General features: G+C 43.2%; 2 protein-coding genes across 4 annotated transcripts in view; both read left to right on the forward strand.

The window, feature by feature from the left end:
- HKDC1 (hexokinase domain containing 1) overlaps positions 1-978 on the forward strand; it is a 47,357-nt gene extending 46,379 nt beyond the window's left edge. For both annotated transcript variants that reach the window (XM_003903849.4, XM_021943405.2), the window contains one exon: positions 39-978. In XM_003903849.4, coding sequence (XP_003903898.1) covers positions 39-186 — 148 coding nt within the window. In that variant the 3' untranslated portion in view covers positions 187-978. The remainder of the gene's footprint in view (positions 1-38) is intronic.
- A 2,794-nt stretch (positions 979-3,772) lies between these two features.
- Positions 3,773-12,723, forward strand: part of HK1 (hexokinase 1) — a 127,856-nt gene continuing 118,905 nt past the window's right edge. For both annotated transcript variants that reach the window (XM_009214783.4, XM_017962979.3), the window contains exon 1: positions 3,773-3,896. The gene's annotated coding sequence lies outside the window, so the exon portion shown is untranslated. The remainder of the gene's footprint in view (positions 3,897-12,723) is intronic.

The raw sequence follows: 12,723 nt of genomic DNA on the forward strand, positions 1-12,723 counted from the left end.
ATGGAAGGGCTGATGATGTTTCTTTCTCTTTTTCATAGCTTTTCTAGAATATTGCAGGAAACTGTGAAGGAACTAGCCCCTCGATGTGATGTGACGTTCATGCTGTCAGAAGATGGCAGTGGAAAAGGGGCAGCACTGATCACTGCTGTGGCCAAGAGGTTACAACAGGCACAGAAGGAGAACTAGGAACCCTTGGGATTGGATCTGATGCATCTTGGATACTGACCGGCTTTTCCTCTGGCAGATCAGTTGGTCAGAGACCAATGGGCACCCTCCTGGCTGACTTCACCTTCTGGATGGCCGAAAGAGAACCCCAGGTTCTCGGGTACTCTTAGTATCTTGTTACTGGATTTGCAGTGATGTTACGTGACATTTATATTTGGTATATTTGGGCCAAAATGGGCCAACTTGTGAAATCAAAATGTCTATCCTGAGAGATCCCCTTTCAAGACATTTTTCAGTTGAGGATTGAGCTGTCAGTTCTCTGTGGTTTTCAGTCCTGTGGCTGCTGGACTTGGAAATATATAGAATCTGCCCATGTGACTGGCAGGCTGTTTCCCCATTGGGATGCTTAAGTCATCTCTTATAGGGGATTGGGCCCTATACTTGTGGATGAACACTGGAGAGCAAGAGGAACTCATGTTATGAACTAGGGGTATCTCATCTAACTTGTCCTTAACTTGCCATGTTGACTTCAAACCTGATGACAGAACAAAGACTTTGAAGTATCCAGCCCCGGGGTGCAGAGAGGTTGATTGCCAGGGAGGCCTGCAGGAATCTTTGCATGCTTAAAGCAAGTTATGTCAGCATCCTGATTTTGTTCCTTATTAAGTGTGTGCCATGAGGTGGGGTGCTGTCTGGGGCATCTGTTTTTCATTTTGCATGTGGTTTGTGTTGCAGCTGTTGATAGTTGTTCTAAGGATTGTTAGGTGTATGAAATCCAGTAAATTAATAAAAAAGTTTTGATTTTCCAATAAACTTTGCATGAGGTGCTGATATTTCTTCTGGGAGGCTTACTTGGTAACACTATGCTTTGTTGATGGAATAAGGGATGCAGAGTCAGAAGCAGCTTGAGCATTTTTCTCGAGTCCAAACTTCCTACTAACAGGGGGAAATATGTAGAATATCTTCTAAAATATCCTTAACAGATTATCCAGATTTCTTTGGAATACTTCCAGTAATTGAGACGGAGTCTCGCTCTGTCGCCCAGGCTGGAGTGTGGTGGTACGATCTCAGCTCACTACAAGCTCCGCCTCCCGGGTTCACACCATTCTCCTGCCTCAGCCTCCGGAGTAGCTGGGACTACAGGCGCCTGCCACCTTGCCCAGCTAGTTTTGTTTTTTTTTTTTTTGTATTTTTTTTAGTAGAGACGGGGTTTCACCGTGTTAGCCAGGATGGTCTCGATCTCCTGACCTTGTGATCTGCCCGTCTCGGCCTCCCAAAGTGCTGGGATTACAGGCTTGAGCCACCGCGCCCGGCAGATCTACAGCTCTTGCTTTTGAACAGCTGGAGTTGACTGGAAGTCCTTCTGACTTCTGAGCTCGGTTCCTCCCATACACCCCACTGATCTCCATTCTACCCTGCAGAACTATGTGGAATTGGCCTATCCCTGACCATTTCTCCAGTGGACTTCCTCTCTCTCTCCTCTCTTCCCCACTTTACCTGAACTGCCTGTGCCTTTCTGTTTTGCACATAGTTATCTGTATGAGTTTTACATCTGGCCAGATAGATTGTAAACTCTTTGTCAAACACATTCTTGTATTGCTCTAGTGAACCTAGCACTGTGCCATTCCTATCAAATACTTACTTGTGGGAGGCATGATTGAAAAAATAGCACTTTTCAAGAAATTTTCTTCAGAAAAAGTATAGACTGGGTATGGTGGCTCACACCTGTAATCTCAGCTCTTTGGGAGGCCAAGTCAGGAAGATTGCTTGAGGCCAGGAGTTCAAGATTAGCTTGGGCAACATATCAAGACCCCCATCTGTTCAAAAACAATTTTTGTTTTAATTAGTTGAATGTGGTGGTGCACACCTGCAGTCCCAGTCACTCAGGAGGCTGAGGTGGGGTGTATCTCTCGAGTCTAGGTTCCAGGTTACAATGAGCTATGACTGCACCACTGCACTCCAGCCCGGGCAACAGAATGAGACCCTGCTTCTTAAAAAAAAAAAAAAAAAGAGAGAGAGAGAAAGAGAAAGAAAGGAAAGAAAGAAAGAAAGAAAGAAAGAAAGAAAGAAAGAAAGAAAGAAAGAAAGAGAAACAAAAGAGAAAGAGAGAAAGAAAAGAAAGGAAGAAAGGAAGGAAGGAAGGAAAGAAATTGTCAACTCTTGTTATTGTCATGGGAAACAAACTGAAAAGAATAATCGAGTGATTTTATTTTTATTTATTTGCTTAGTTACATACTTAATTATGACAGCTCCACAGAGTGTTCTTGCTGTCTCTTCAAAAGATTATGGCTTTGGCCAGGCATGGTGGCTCATGCCTGTAATTCCAGCATTTTGGGTGGCCAAGGCAGGCAGATCACCCGAGTTCAGGAGTTCGAGACCAGCCTGGCCAGCATGATGAAATGCGTCTCTACTAAAAATACAAAATATTGTAAAAACACACACACACACAAAAAAAAATAGCCAGGCATGGTGGTGCATGCCTGTGATCCCAGCTACTTGGGAGGCTGAGTCAGGAGAATCACTTGCACCTGGAGGTGGAGGTTGCAGTGAGCTGAGATCGAGCTACTGTACTCCAGTCTGGGTGACAGAATGAGACTCCATCTCAAAAAAAAAAAAAGGGTTTTGGATTCCAGCTCTAAGTGTCACCATTTGCTGGAGCAGGATGTCCAGATGGAGTGAAGGGGGATGAGTCTAAAGACCGAGAGAGAGAGGCCAGCTAGGGCTGGGGGTAATGAGGGAGCTGAGGGTTCCTTGGGACATATTTTTTATACTTTCTTTTTTGTTGTTTTTTGAGACAAGGTCTCACTCTGTCACCCAGGTTGGAGCATGGTGGCGCAATCATGAATCACTGCAACCTTGACCTCCTGGGCTGAAGGCATTCTCGCATCTCAGCTTCCCAAGCAGCTGGGACCACAGGCACATGCCACCATGCCAGCTAATTTTTAAATTTTTTGTAGAGACAGGAGTCTCACTATGTTGCCCTGACTTGTCTCAAACTCCTGGCCTCAAGTGATCCTCCCGCTTTGGCCTTCCAAAGTGCTGAGATATATAGTCATGAGTCACCGTGTCTGGTCCATACTTTCAACACAAATGTATGGTGGTACTGCTGTGAACAGGTCCTAGATTTATCAAAATTATCTCTTTTTTATTTTAAGGTTATATCTCTTTAGATAAATGGCGTATGAATGTTTTAAATGTATCTTTTTTATATTTTGAAGTTATGCCTCTTTGGAGAAATGTTTCACCTTATCAGGTTTCATCTTAATCAACTGAAAACCTTGCTGTCCTTATTCTCTTTCCCCAGTTCTCCCATTTTATGGTAAGACATCCTCAGCTTCCAGTCCCTCTTTCCCCTGGTTCTGCCAGGGATCTTTCTCTTTGCTGTCTTTCCCGGACAAGTGATCTGACCCGTAGATTCAGGTTGTTGTGCCACTAAGTTCTTCCATGACCTGGTCTCTCAGCACATGTTTGGCAGGTTAGGGGAGGTCACCCAGTCCCTTCTCACCCAGCCCTGGTCTCTTACAAGAAAAAGGAGCCCCAAAGTATCTAGGCAACCTTGCACATTCTGACTAATTGATCGCATCATAGAATCCTTGAACAAGCACCAGAACTCCAGAGGGGGCAGACATCTATCTTGCTGTGTTTGGACAGGCCAGCCCCTGAAACATCTTGGGCAATGGAGGGTTAACTTCTCAAAGTTTAGTAGGCAAGACCAGCAACCATGCAACAAGGTAAACTGTCCTCGTGAGAGCTCCAAAGACTTTATTTTTCTCTCTCTTTTTTCAAGGCAGGGTCTCGCTATGTTATCCAGGCTGCTCTCAAACTCTTGGGCTCAAGCAATCCCCCCACCTTAACCTCCCCAGCAGCTGGGACTACAGGCACACTCCACTGCACCTAGCTGACTTTTCCTTCTAAGCATCTTCAGCTGGGCATGGTGGCTCATGCCTGTAAACCCTGCACTTTGGGAGGCCGAGGTGGGTAGATCACTGGAGGTCAGGAGTTCGAGACCAGCCTGGCCAACATGGTGAAACCTCATCTCTACTAAAAATACAAAAACTTAGCCAGGCATGGTGGCAGGTGCCTGTAATCCCAGCTACTTGGGAGGCTGAAGCAGGAGAATCACTTGAACCCAGGAGGTGGAGGTTGCAGTGAGCCAAGATTATGACACTGCACTCCAGACTGGGTGCACAGCAAGTCTGTCCTAAAAAAAAAAAAAAAAAAAAAGGAAGAGAGAGCATCTTTATCTTCATTTTGTAGCCTTAAGTGTTACGTTCTCCCAGTAACATTTTGCCCAAAAAGAGTTGATGAATATAGATTTAAGAATAAGATTTTCCCCATGATGCTGCCTTTCCCGAACAAGTGAGTTCATTCTCATTTGTCTTTCTTCAGAAATCTTTCATCTATCTTTCTCCCATTAGCTGGAATGGGTGCTCCATGAGAATAAAGACTTAGGTTTCATTTTTCCTGTTGTCCCCAGAGCCTACCATACTGGCTGGCATTGAGTAGCAATTGAACAGTTTTCTGAATGAAAGACTGAATGCTCAAATAAGCACATGAATTAATTATCACTTTCCTTTGAATCTCTCCATTCTCCTTCCTCACCCAATGGGGCTCAATCCTTATACACCGAAGATATTCTATAAATGATGACTCAATGGATGCCAAGCCCTGTTCTATGCACTGAAGACCCAAAGAAATAAAAGATGTCATCCCTGCTCTGTAAGAATTCATAGGCTAGTAAGGAAAGAAAGATCTATAAATATCTGTAATACAACATGGTAAACAGGAACAAGGTGATGACAGTTCTGACCATTTCCTATATTCTTTAGATCAGGAATGCTCAACCTTTGTGCACATGTATGTGTGTGTGTGCACGTCAATCATGTGAAACCTTGTATTCTTGCTCAGAATAACGTTTTTAAATGCATAAAATACATAGGATTACAAGGGAAATTAATAGTGTGAATTACATTTATTAAAACGTTAAAGTGGCACTATGGTAATAATACATGTGTGTGTTTATTAATGCATTATGTGGCAAGATCCAGCAGGAACCTAATAACAGCGACAATTTTGAAGTTCTTATTTTTTTTTCTTTTTTTGAGATGGAGTCTCTCTCTGTTACCTAGGCAGGAGTGCAGGATCAGTGTCGCGATCTCGGCTCACTGCAAGCTCCGCCTCTCGGGTTCATGCCATTCTCCTGCCTCAGCCTCCCGAGTAGCTGGGACTACAGGCGCCAGCCACCACGCCTGGCTAATTTTTTTGTATTTTTAGTAGAGACGGGGTTTCACCGTGTCAGCCAGGATGGTCTCGATCTCCTGACCTCATGATCCACCCTCCTCGGCCTCCCAAAGTGCTGGGATTACAGGCGTGAGCCACTGCACCCAGCCCCATATTCTTTTTTAAAGATTTCATTTCTCTATTGACATTCTTTATCTTTTCATCCATTTTGTCTTTTATTTTTATTTAACATAATTACGAAAAAGCATCTTAAAGTCCTTGTCTACTAATTCCAACATCTGGGTTACCTGTAGGACTGTTTTTGTTGTCTATTTTTTCTCTTGCTTACAGGTCACATTTTTCTACTTGTTTGCATATATTATATATTTTTAATATTATGCATAAATAGCCATAAAGTCTGATGTAGATATTATTTTTCACCAGAGAGAGAACACTCTTTCTTCTCTCTGGCAGCTAAGGTGATGAACTGATCACTTTGATCCAGTCTGATATTGAGCTGGATCAGTTTACTTTTTGTTTCAAATATCAGCTGAGCATGGTGGCTCATACCTGTCATCCTAGCACTTTGGTAGGCTGAGGCAGGATGATCATTTGAGCTCAGGAGTTCAAGACCAACCTGGGCAACATAGTGAGACCTCATCTGTATTTTTTTAGTTTTTCAAATTTAATTTAAAAAATGGTTTCGGCCAGGTGCAGTGGCTCACGTTTGTAATCCCAACACTTTGGGAGGTCAAAGCAGGCAGATCACCCAAGGTCAGGAGTTTGAGACCAGCCTGGCCAACATGGTGAAACCCCATCTCTACTAAAAATACAAAAAGTACCTGGGCATGGTGGCACACACCTGTAATTCCAGCTACTTGGGAGGCTGAGGCAGGAGAATTGCTTGAACTCAGGAGGCAGAGGTTGCTGTGAGCTGAGATGGCACCACTGCACTCCAGCCTGGGTGACAGCAAAACTCTGTCTCAAAAAAAAAAAAAAAATTTCAAATATCTTAGAGTCGTGCCTGTCTTGTGTTTATTACAGGCCCTTTTTTCAAGCAGCCTTCTCTTTCTCAAATACAACAATATTATAGGATATCTTTCTCTGAATTTCAATCTAGCCTTCTCTACTGCCCAGAACTTAGCAAAAATCCTGTGGGGTGAACTGGCAGGTGAGGAAAACCAGCTATGCATTTGAAGCTTCTCCAGATTCTACTCTGTCTAGCCAGCTCACATGACCAGAAAAGCTGGCTGGTTTCTTATTCTCCCTGAGTAGGCTTGTCTCTATTCTGGCAAGTCTAATCTCCCCAACCCATGCCAAGACTCAACAAATGCCCTCATAGAGGAAAGCAGTCACGAATCTCCACTCACTTTGCAAGGGTCCCTTCTGCTCTGGAATTTAGTTCCATTAGATTTCCAGCCTTCCAGTGTCTCTAAAAAGAAATATATATGTTTTTTAGTTTATCCATATATATTTTTTCTAATTGCCATAGTGGACACAATGGTCTACTGTTCCCCTCTTACATCCTACATCCTAACCACCAATTCTAAATATTTTAAATTCCCATTACAATGTCTTATTTTACTCATGAGTTATTTAAAAAAAAAAACAACAACAACTTTTAAGGCCGGACGCGGTGGCTTACGTCTGTAATCCCAGCACGTTGGGAGGCCAAGGCGGGAGGATAGCTTGAGGCCAGGAATTTGAGACCAGCCTGGGCAACATGGCGAGACCCCATCTCTACTAGATTTAAAATAAATAAATAAATAAAAATGTTAAAAGGAAAAAAAAGCTTAAGTTTGTACATTTATAATTTCCAAGTATATTGTTTTAAATTTGATCATTTTGTTAATTTTTAACTTAATTGTGTGTTGATCTATGGCCTATATCAGGGATTAACTACTTATTTCTGTAAAGGGCCAGGCAGTCACAATTGTACGCTCTGTGGGCCATATGATCTGTGCTGTTATAACAAAAAAGGAGCCATAGACAACATGTAAATGAACGGGTATGGCTTGGTTCTAATAAAACTTTATTTTCAAAAATAAGTGGCAGGCTGGATTTGTCCTGCAATTCAGTTTGTCAATCCCTGGTCTAAATTATCTTAATTATTTACAAATTTATTACGACTTGCTTTATAAATATGTTTGCTTTGAAATTTGAATGCTTTTCATATGCACTTAAAATATATTCTGCATTAGTTGGGCACAGTGGCTCATGCCTGTAATCCCAGCACTTTGGGAGGCTGAGGCAGGTGGATCGCCTGAGGTCAGGAGTTGAGACCAGCCTGACCAACATAGTGAAATCCTGTCTCTACTAAAAATACAAAAAAATTAGCTGAGCGTGGTGCTGGGCACCTGTCACCCCAGCTACTCAGGAGGCTGAGGCAGGAGAATTGCTTGAACCCAGGAGGCAGAGGTTGCAGTGAGCCAAGATCACATCATTGCACTCCAGCCTGGGCAACAAGAGTGAAACTCCTAAAAAAAAAAAAAGAAAAAAAAAAAAAGAAAAAGAAAAAGGAAAAAATATATAAGTATATATATATTGTATTAAATAAATAATTCTATATATTTATTATATTAAACTTGTTCAAATCTTTTATAACTTTGTTGATTTCATTTGTTTGCTTGCTTGACCTAATGGCAGAGAAAAATACATTTAAATTTATTCTTTTTTTTTTTTTTTTTTTTTTTTTGACGGAATCTCGCTCTGTCGCCCAGGCTGGAGTGCAGTGGCCGGATCTCAGCTCACTGCAAGCTCCGCCTCCCGGGTTCACGCCATTCTCCGGCCTCAGTCTCCCGAGTAGCTGGGACTACAGGTGCCCGCCACCTCGCCCGGCTAGTTTTTTGTATTTCTTAATAGAGACGGGGTTTCACCGTGTTAGCCAGGATGGTCTCGATCTCCTGACCTTGTGATCCGCCCGTCTCGGCCTCCCAAAGTGCTGGGATTACAGGCTTGAGCCACTGCGCCCGGCCTAAATTTATTCTTATAATGTGGATTTGTCAGAGTATTTCCGTAGGTCTAACAATTCTTGCTTTAATATTTAGTGGTTAATTTATTAGAATTTTAACATCTGGCCAGGCACAGTGGTTCATGCCTGTAATCCCAGCACTTTGGGAGGCGAAGGTGGTTGAGTCTCAAACTCACACCTGAGGTTGTGAGTTTGAGACCAGCCTGGTTAACATGGTGAAATCCTGTCTCTACTAAAAATACAAAAATTAGCCAGGTGTGAGAGTGCACGCCTGTAATCCCAGCTACTCAGGAGGCTGAGCCATGAGAATTGCTCCAACCCAGGAGGCGGAGGCTGCAGTGAACTGAGGTCACGCCACTGCCCTCCAACCTGGGCAACATGGTAAGACTCTGTCTTTAAAAAAAATTAGTATCGGCCGGGCGCGGTGGCTCACCCCTGTAATCCCAGCACTTTGGGAGGCCGAGACGGGCAGATCACGAGGTCAGGAGATCAAGACCATCGTGGCTAACACGGTGAAACCCCGTCTCTACTAAAAAATACAAAAAACTAGCCAGGAGTGGTGGCGGGCGCCCGTAGTCCCAGCTACTCGGGGGGCTGAGGCAGGAGAATGGCGTGAACCCGGGAGGCAGAGCTCACAGTGAGCCGAGATTCGGCCACTGCACTTCAGCCTGGGCGACACAGTGACACTCCGCCTCAAAAAAAAAAAAATTAATATCTTAATTTTAAGATATTGATTTTAAATGATTAAAATTATTTATTAATTAGCATAATTAAACATCAAATCATTCAATCAATAATTATTTGTAATTATAGCTATTATGTTTATCTATAATTACATATAATGGGATATTTTATATATCTATATATATCCTACGTATATATAGGATGGAAGCGAAGGATTGATAGATATATCTTCTCCCAAAGAAGACAAGTATTTCAGCATGCTTTTACGTATTTTGATTTCTCCTACCCCTATAGCCCATCATACTGAAATGGGCTAGAATTTTAGTTCTGTGTTATTATTCATAAACCTTCACTTATTTGGCTTCCTCTAAGTGTTTTGATGGACAGATACTATGTGGCAAGCTGAGGGTTTAAATGACTGAAAATATTTTTATTATGCCATCATATTTGAATGCTAATTTGGCTGGATATAAAATTCTAGATTCAAAGATCCCTTTCTTCTGTTCTTTAAATCTATTACCTTATTCTTTTCTTGCATCATTGTTGCAAGTCTAATGGCAATTTGGTTCTTGTTCCTTTTTGAGTAATCTGTTTTGTGTCTCTGAAAGCATTTAAAATTTTCTTTTTGGCTGGGTGCAGTGGCTCATGCCTATAATCTTGGCACTTTGGGAGGCTGAGGCAGGAGTATTGCTTGAGGCCAGGTGCTGAAGACCAGCCTGGGTAACATGTTGAAACCCCACCTCTACTAAAAATACAAAAATTAGCCAGGCATGGTGGTGCTCACCTGTTGTCCCAGCTACTCAGGAGGCTGAGGAGGAGGATCACCTGAGCCTTGGGAGGTCAAGGCTACAGTGAGCCATGATCATGCCACTGCACTCCAGCCTGGGTAACAGAGTAAGACCCTGTGTCTAAATAAATAAATAAATAGGATTATACTTTAGAAAGTTTATCTAGCTTTTATTTCATTTATTATTATATATTGCAAAAAGGCTTTCCCACTCCCCATCTTTTGTATTTTTATAGCTCCTTATAAGCCTGAATAAAATACTATTTACCACACAACTGAGTGCTGATAAAAGTGGTTTGTTTTAGGCCAGGCACAGGGCTCACGCCTGTAATCCCAGCACTTTGGGAGGCTGACACAGGCGGATTACCTGAGGTCAGGAGTTCGAGACCAGCCTGGCCAACATGACGAAACCCGTCTCTACTAAAAATACAAAAATCAGCTGGGCGTGGTGGTGGGCACCACCAGCCCAGCTACTTAGTAATCCCAGCTACTTAGGAGGCTGAGGCAGGAGAATTGCTTGAACCTGGGAGGCACAGGTTGCAGTGCCACTGCACTCCAGCCTGGGCAACAACAGTGAGACTCCATCTCAAAAAAAAAAAAAGGTTTGTTTTATAGTGAACTGTGGAGGGATAAGGGGCACACTGGACACAAAAATAAATCTGATGGTAGAGTTAGGACTGAGAGGGCAGAGGAAATGAGACTGACATTTCCTAGGGAAACTGACGGGTTAGCCAATGTTCCTATTCCAATCCATCTTCTTGGAACCTCCCTGCCATTTCCTCTGACATCTGAAGCACTTGCTGTAAAGCACTCACTGCTCACACTATGGCTGCCTGGCTGGCTTTCCTTGAGAATATGTATGTTTAATCTGTATTTTGTCTATGAAGCTTTTCGAGGGCTTTGTAGTTCTACTCCACACACTGCACACTCACCCATCCCCTTTTCCTCCGGTGGCTGGTACATGGAAAGTACTATGGATCAGATTGGAAATCCATCTCTCCTCTCAAAGGCAGCTAAAGCTACGTGGTCAGGCTCTGGGCCCCAGATTCTAGTCCTGATTTCTGAGTCTGCTTTCCAGGTCAGGGAATGCACTGGGGCTGATGACAAGGCTGGAACGTCCCGGGATTGAAGCTTGGATCCGAACTGTTGGACAGCGTCTGGAGTTTTGCACAAAAGAGAATTGAATTGTAGATCAGCTGGGAAGTTACTGCGATAGTCCTGGTGCCCTGCGGCCTCCAGCAACTGGAACCCTGTGGGAGCACATAGCTGGCATTTTTTGCTAGAGATTAGGAAGTTTTTGCTTCCTCTGTGAAAAGGCTTGAATTCAATGGACTGTTGTCGTAAGATGAAGTGTTTTTTTTCCCCTTATTGGTAAAAATAAAACAGAGATTTGGCTTGGGTTATCACGCAGTGGTGGGCCCATGAGCTCGCTCTCCGGTGTTTGGCGGGAAGCCAGTTGAAGAACATGTGGTCACATTTTTGTCTGGCGTCATCAAGAGTGTAGAGAAGCTGTGATCCTAGCCTCAGAGGAGTGAGCTTTTATTGCGGTGTGACTCTTCAAAGACCATCTTTATGCAAGAAATGTCAGAGGCCCATTTCATAGTAAGTTCTTTTGAAGTTTTGTTTTGGTTGAAGTTATATTATCACTCATGGGCTGATGTCATCTCCTTATGATGGTGTCCCCAAGAGCCTTCACAGGCCTAGGAGGCACTGGTTGGTGGTGGGAGGCCTAGGCTGAGAGGCAGGTCTCTTTGTTGTATTTCTTCCTGGGCTTTAGTCTGGCTCTTTCTAAAACGGGCTAATCCTCTCTGTACCCTCCTTCTCATGTGGTGAAGGGTGTTGGGACAACATGCAAATATGGTTCAAAAGAGAACTGAAGCTGCTCTTTTCTACTGTGTCACATTTGCTTGCTTTGAATTGAGTCTTTTGTTAGCATATTCTTTGAAGTAGAACTTGTCCATGGTTAACTTTGGTGTCTTGATTTGGAGAAGAAATTGAGTAGTGCCCAATTGCAGGTAGACCAAGGAGGCTGAACTGGGTTTTCATGGGGTTTGTAGGATGTGCAGAATGGTTAAATGAATGTATGAATGAACATACGTAGGTCGAATGTGTGATGGGGAACCTCAGAATGACCCAAGAAACATATTTCTCCAGAAACTAAGTAGATCTTGGGCTGTGAAGTATTTAGTACCCATAACACACAATGATAGTTTAAACATGTGGTCCAAAAATTTGTTCCTCATCAGCCAAGTCATAAATGCAGGACTTAAGGGAAACTACATGTGAGAGGTGTCTGTGACCTAGGACATTGGAGGCCTGGGTCAGAGTTAGGAATCAGGACCTTGCAAAATTTACTTAACATTCTCCAGAATGTAGCCCAATCTACAAAGCCACCCTCATGTCAGCTGCTCAGCTGGAAAGCACATGTGCTTGAAGTTTCTTTCACCTTCACTCTTGTTTTAATAAAAGCATTTATAAGTCCAGGAGCTTATTTTATACTTTGATTGATCAGCGATTGTGTCTTCACTAAGAACCACCCATATTGTCATCCTTAGGCAGACACAAGGAAGGATGAAAGGATTTACCTGCAAGAATCTAGAGAACTAAGGCCAAGGGAAGCAGGTCAGACGGAGGTAGATTGCATCTCAGATTTAACCGGCCAATGACGGAAAAGGTTTTTTTTGAGACAGAGTCTTACACTGTTGCCCTACACTGTTGCCCAGGCTGGAGAGATCTCGGCTCACCGCAAGCTCTGCCTCCCAGTTCACGCCATTCTCCTGCCTTAGCCTCCCGAGTAGCTGGGACTATAGGCGCCCGCCACCATGCCCAGCTAATTTATTTTTTTGTATTTTTAGTAGAGACGGGGTTTCACCGTGTTAGCCAGGATGGTCTCCAT

Source organism: Papio anubis, chromosome 11, assembly GCF_008728515.1.
Source record: "Papio anubis isolate 15944 chromosome 11, Panubis1.0, whole genome shotgun sequence".
In the NCBI taxonomy this organism is placed as follows: domain Eukaryota; kingdom Metazoa; phylum Chordata; class Mammalia; order Primates; family Cercopithecidae; genus Papio; species Papio anubis.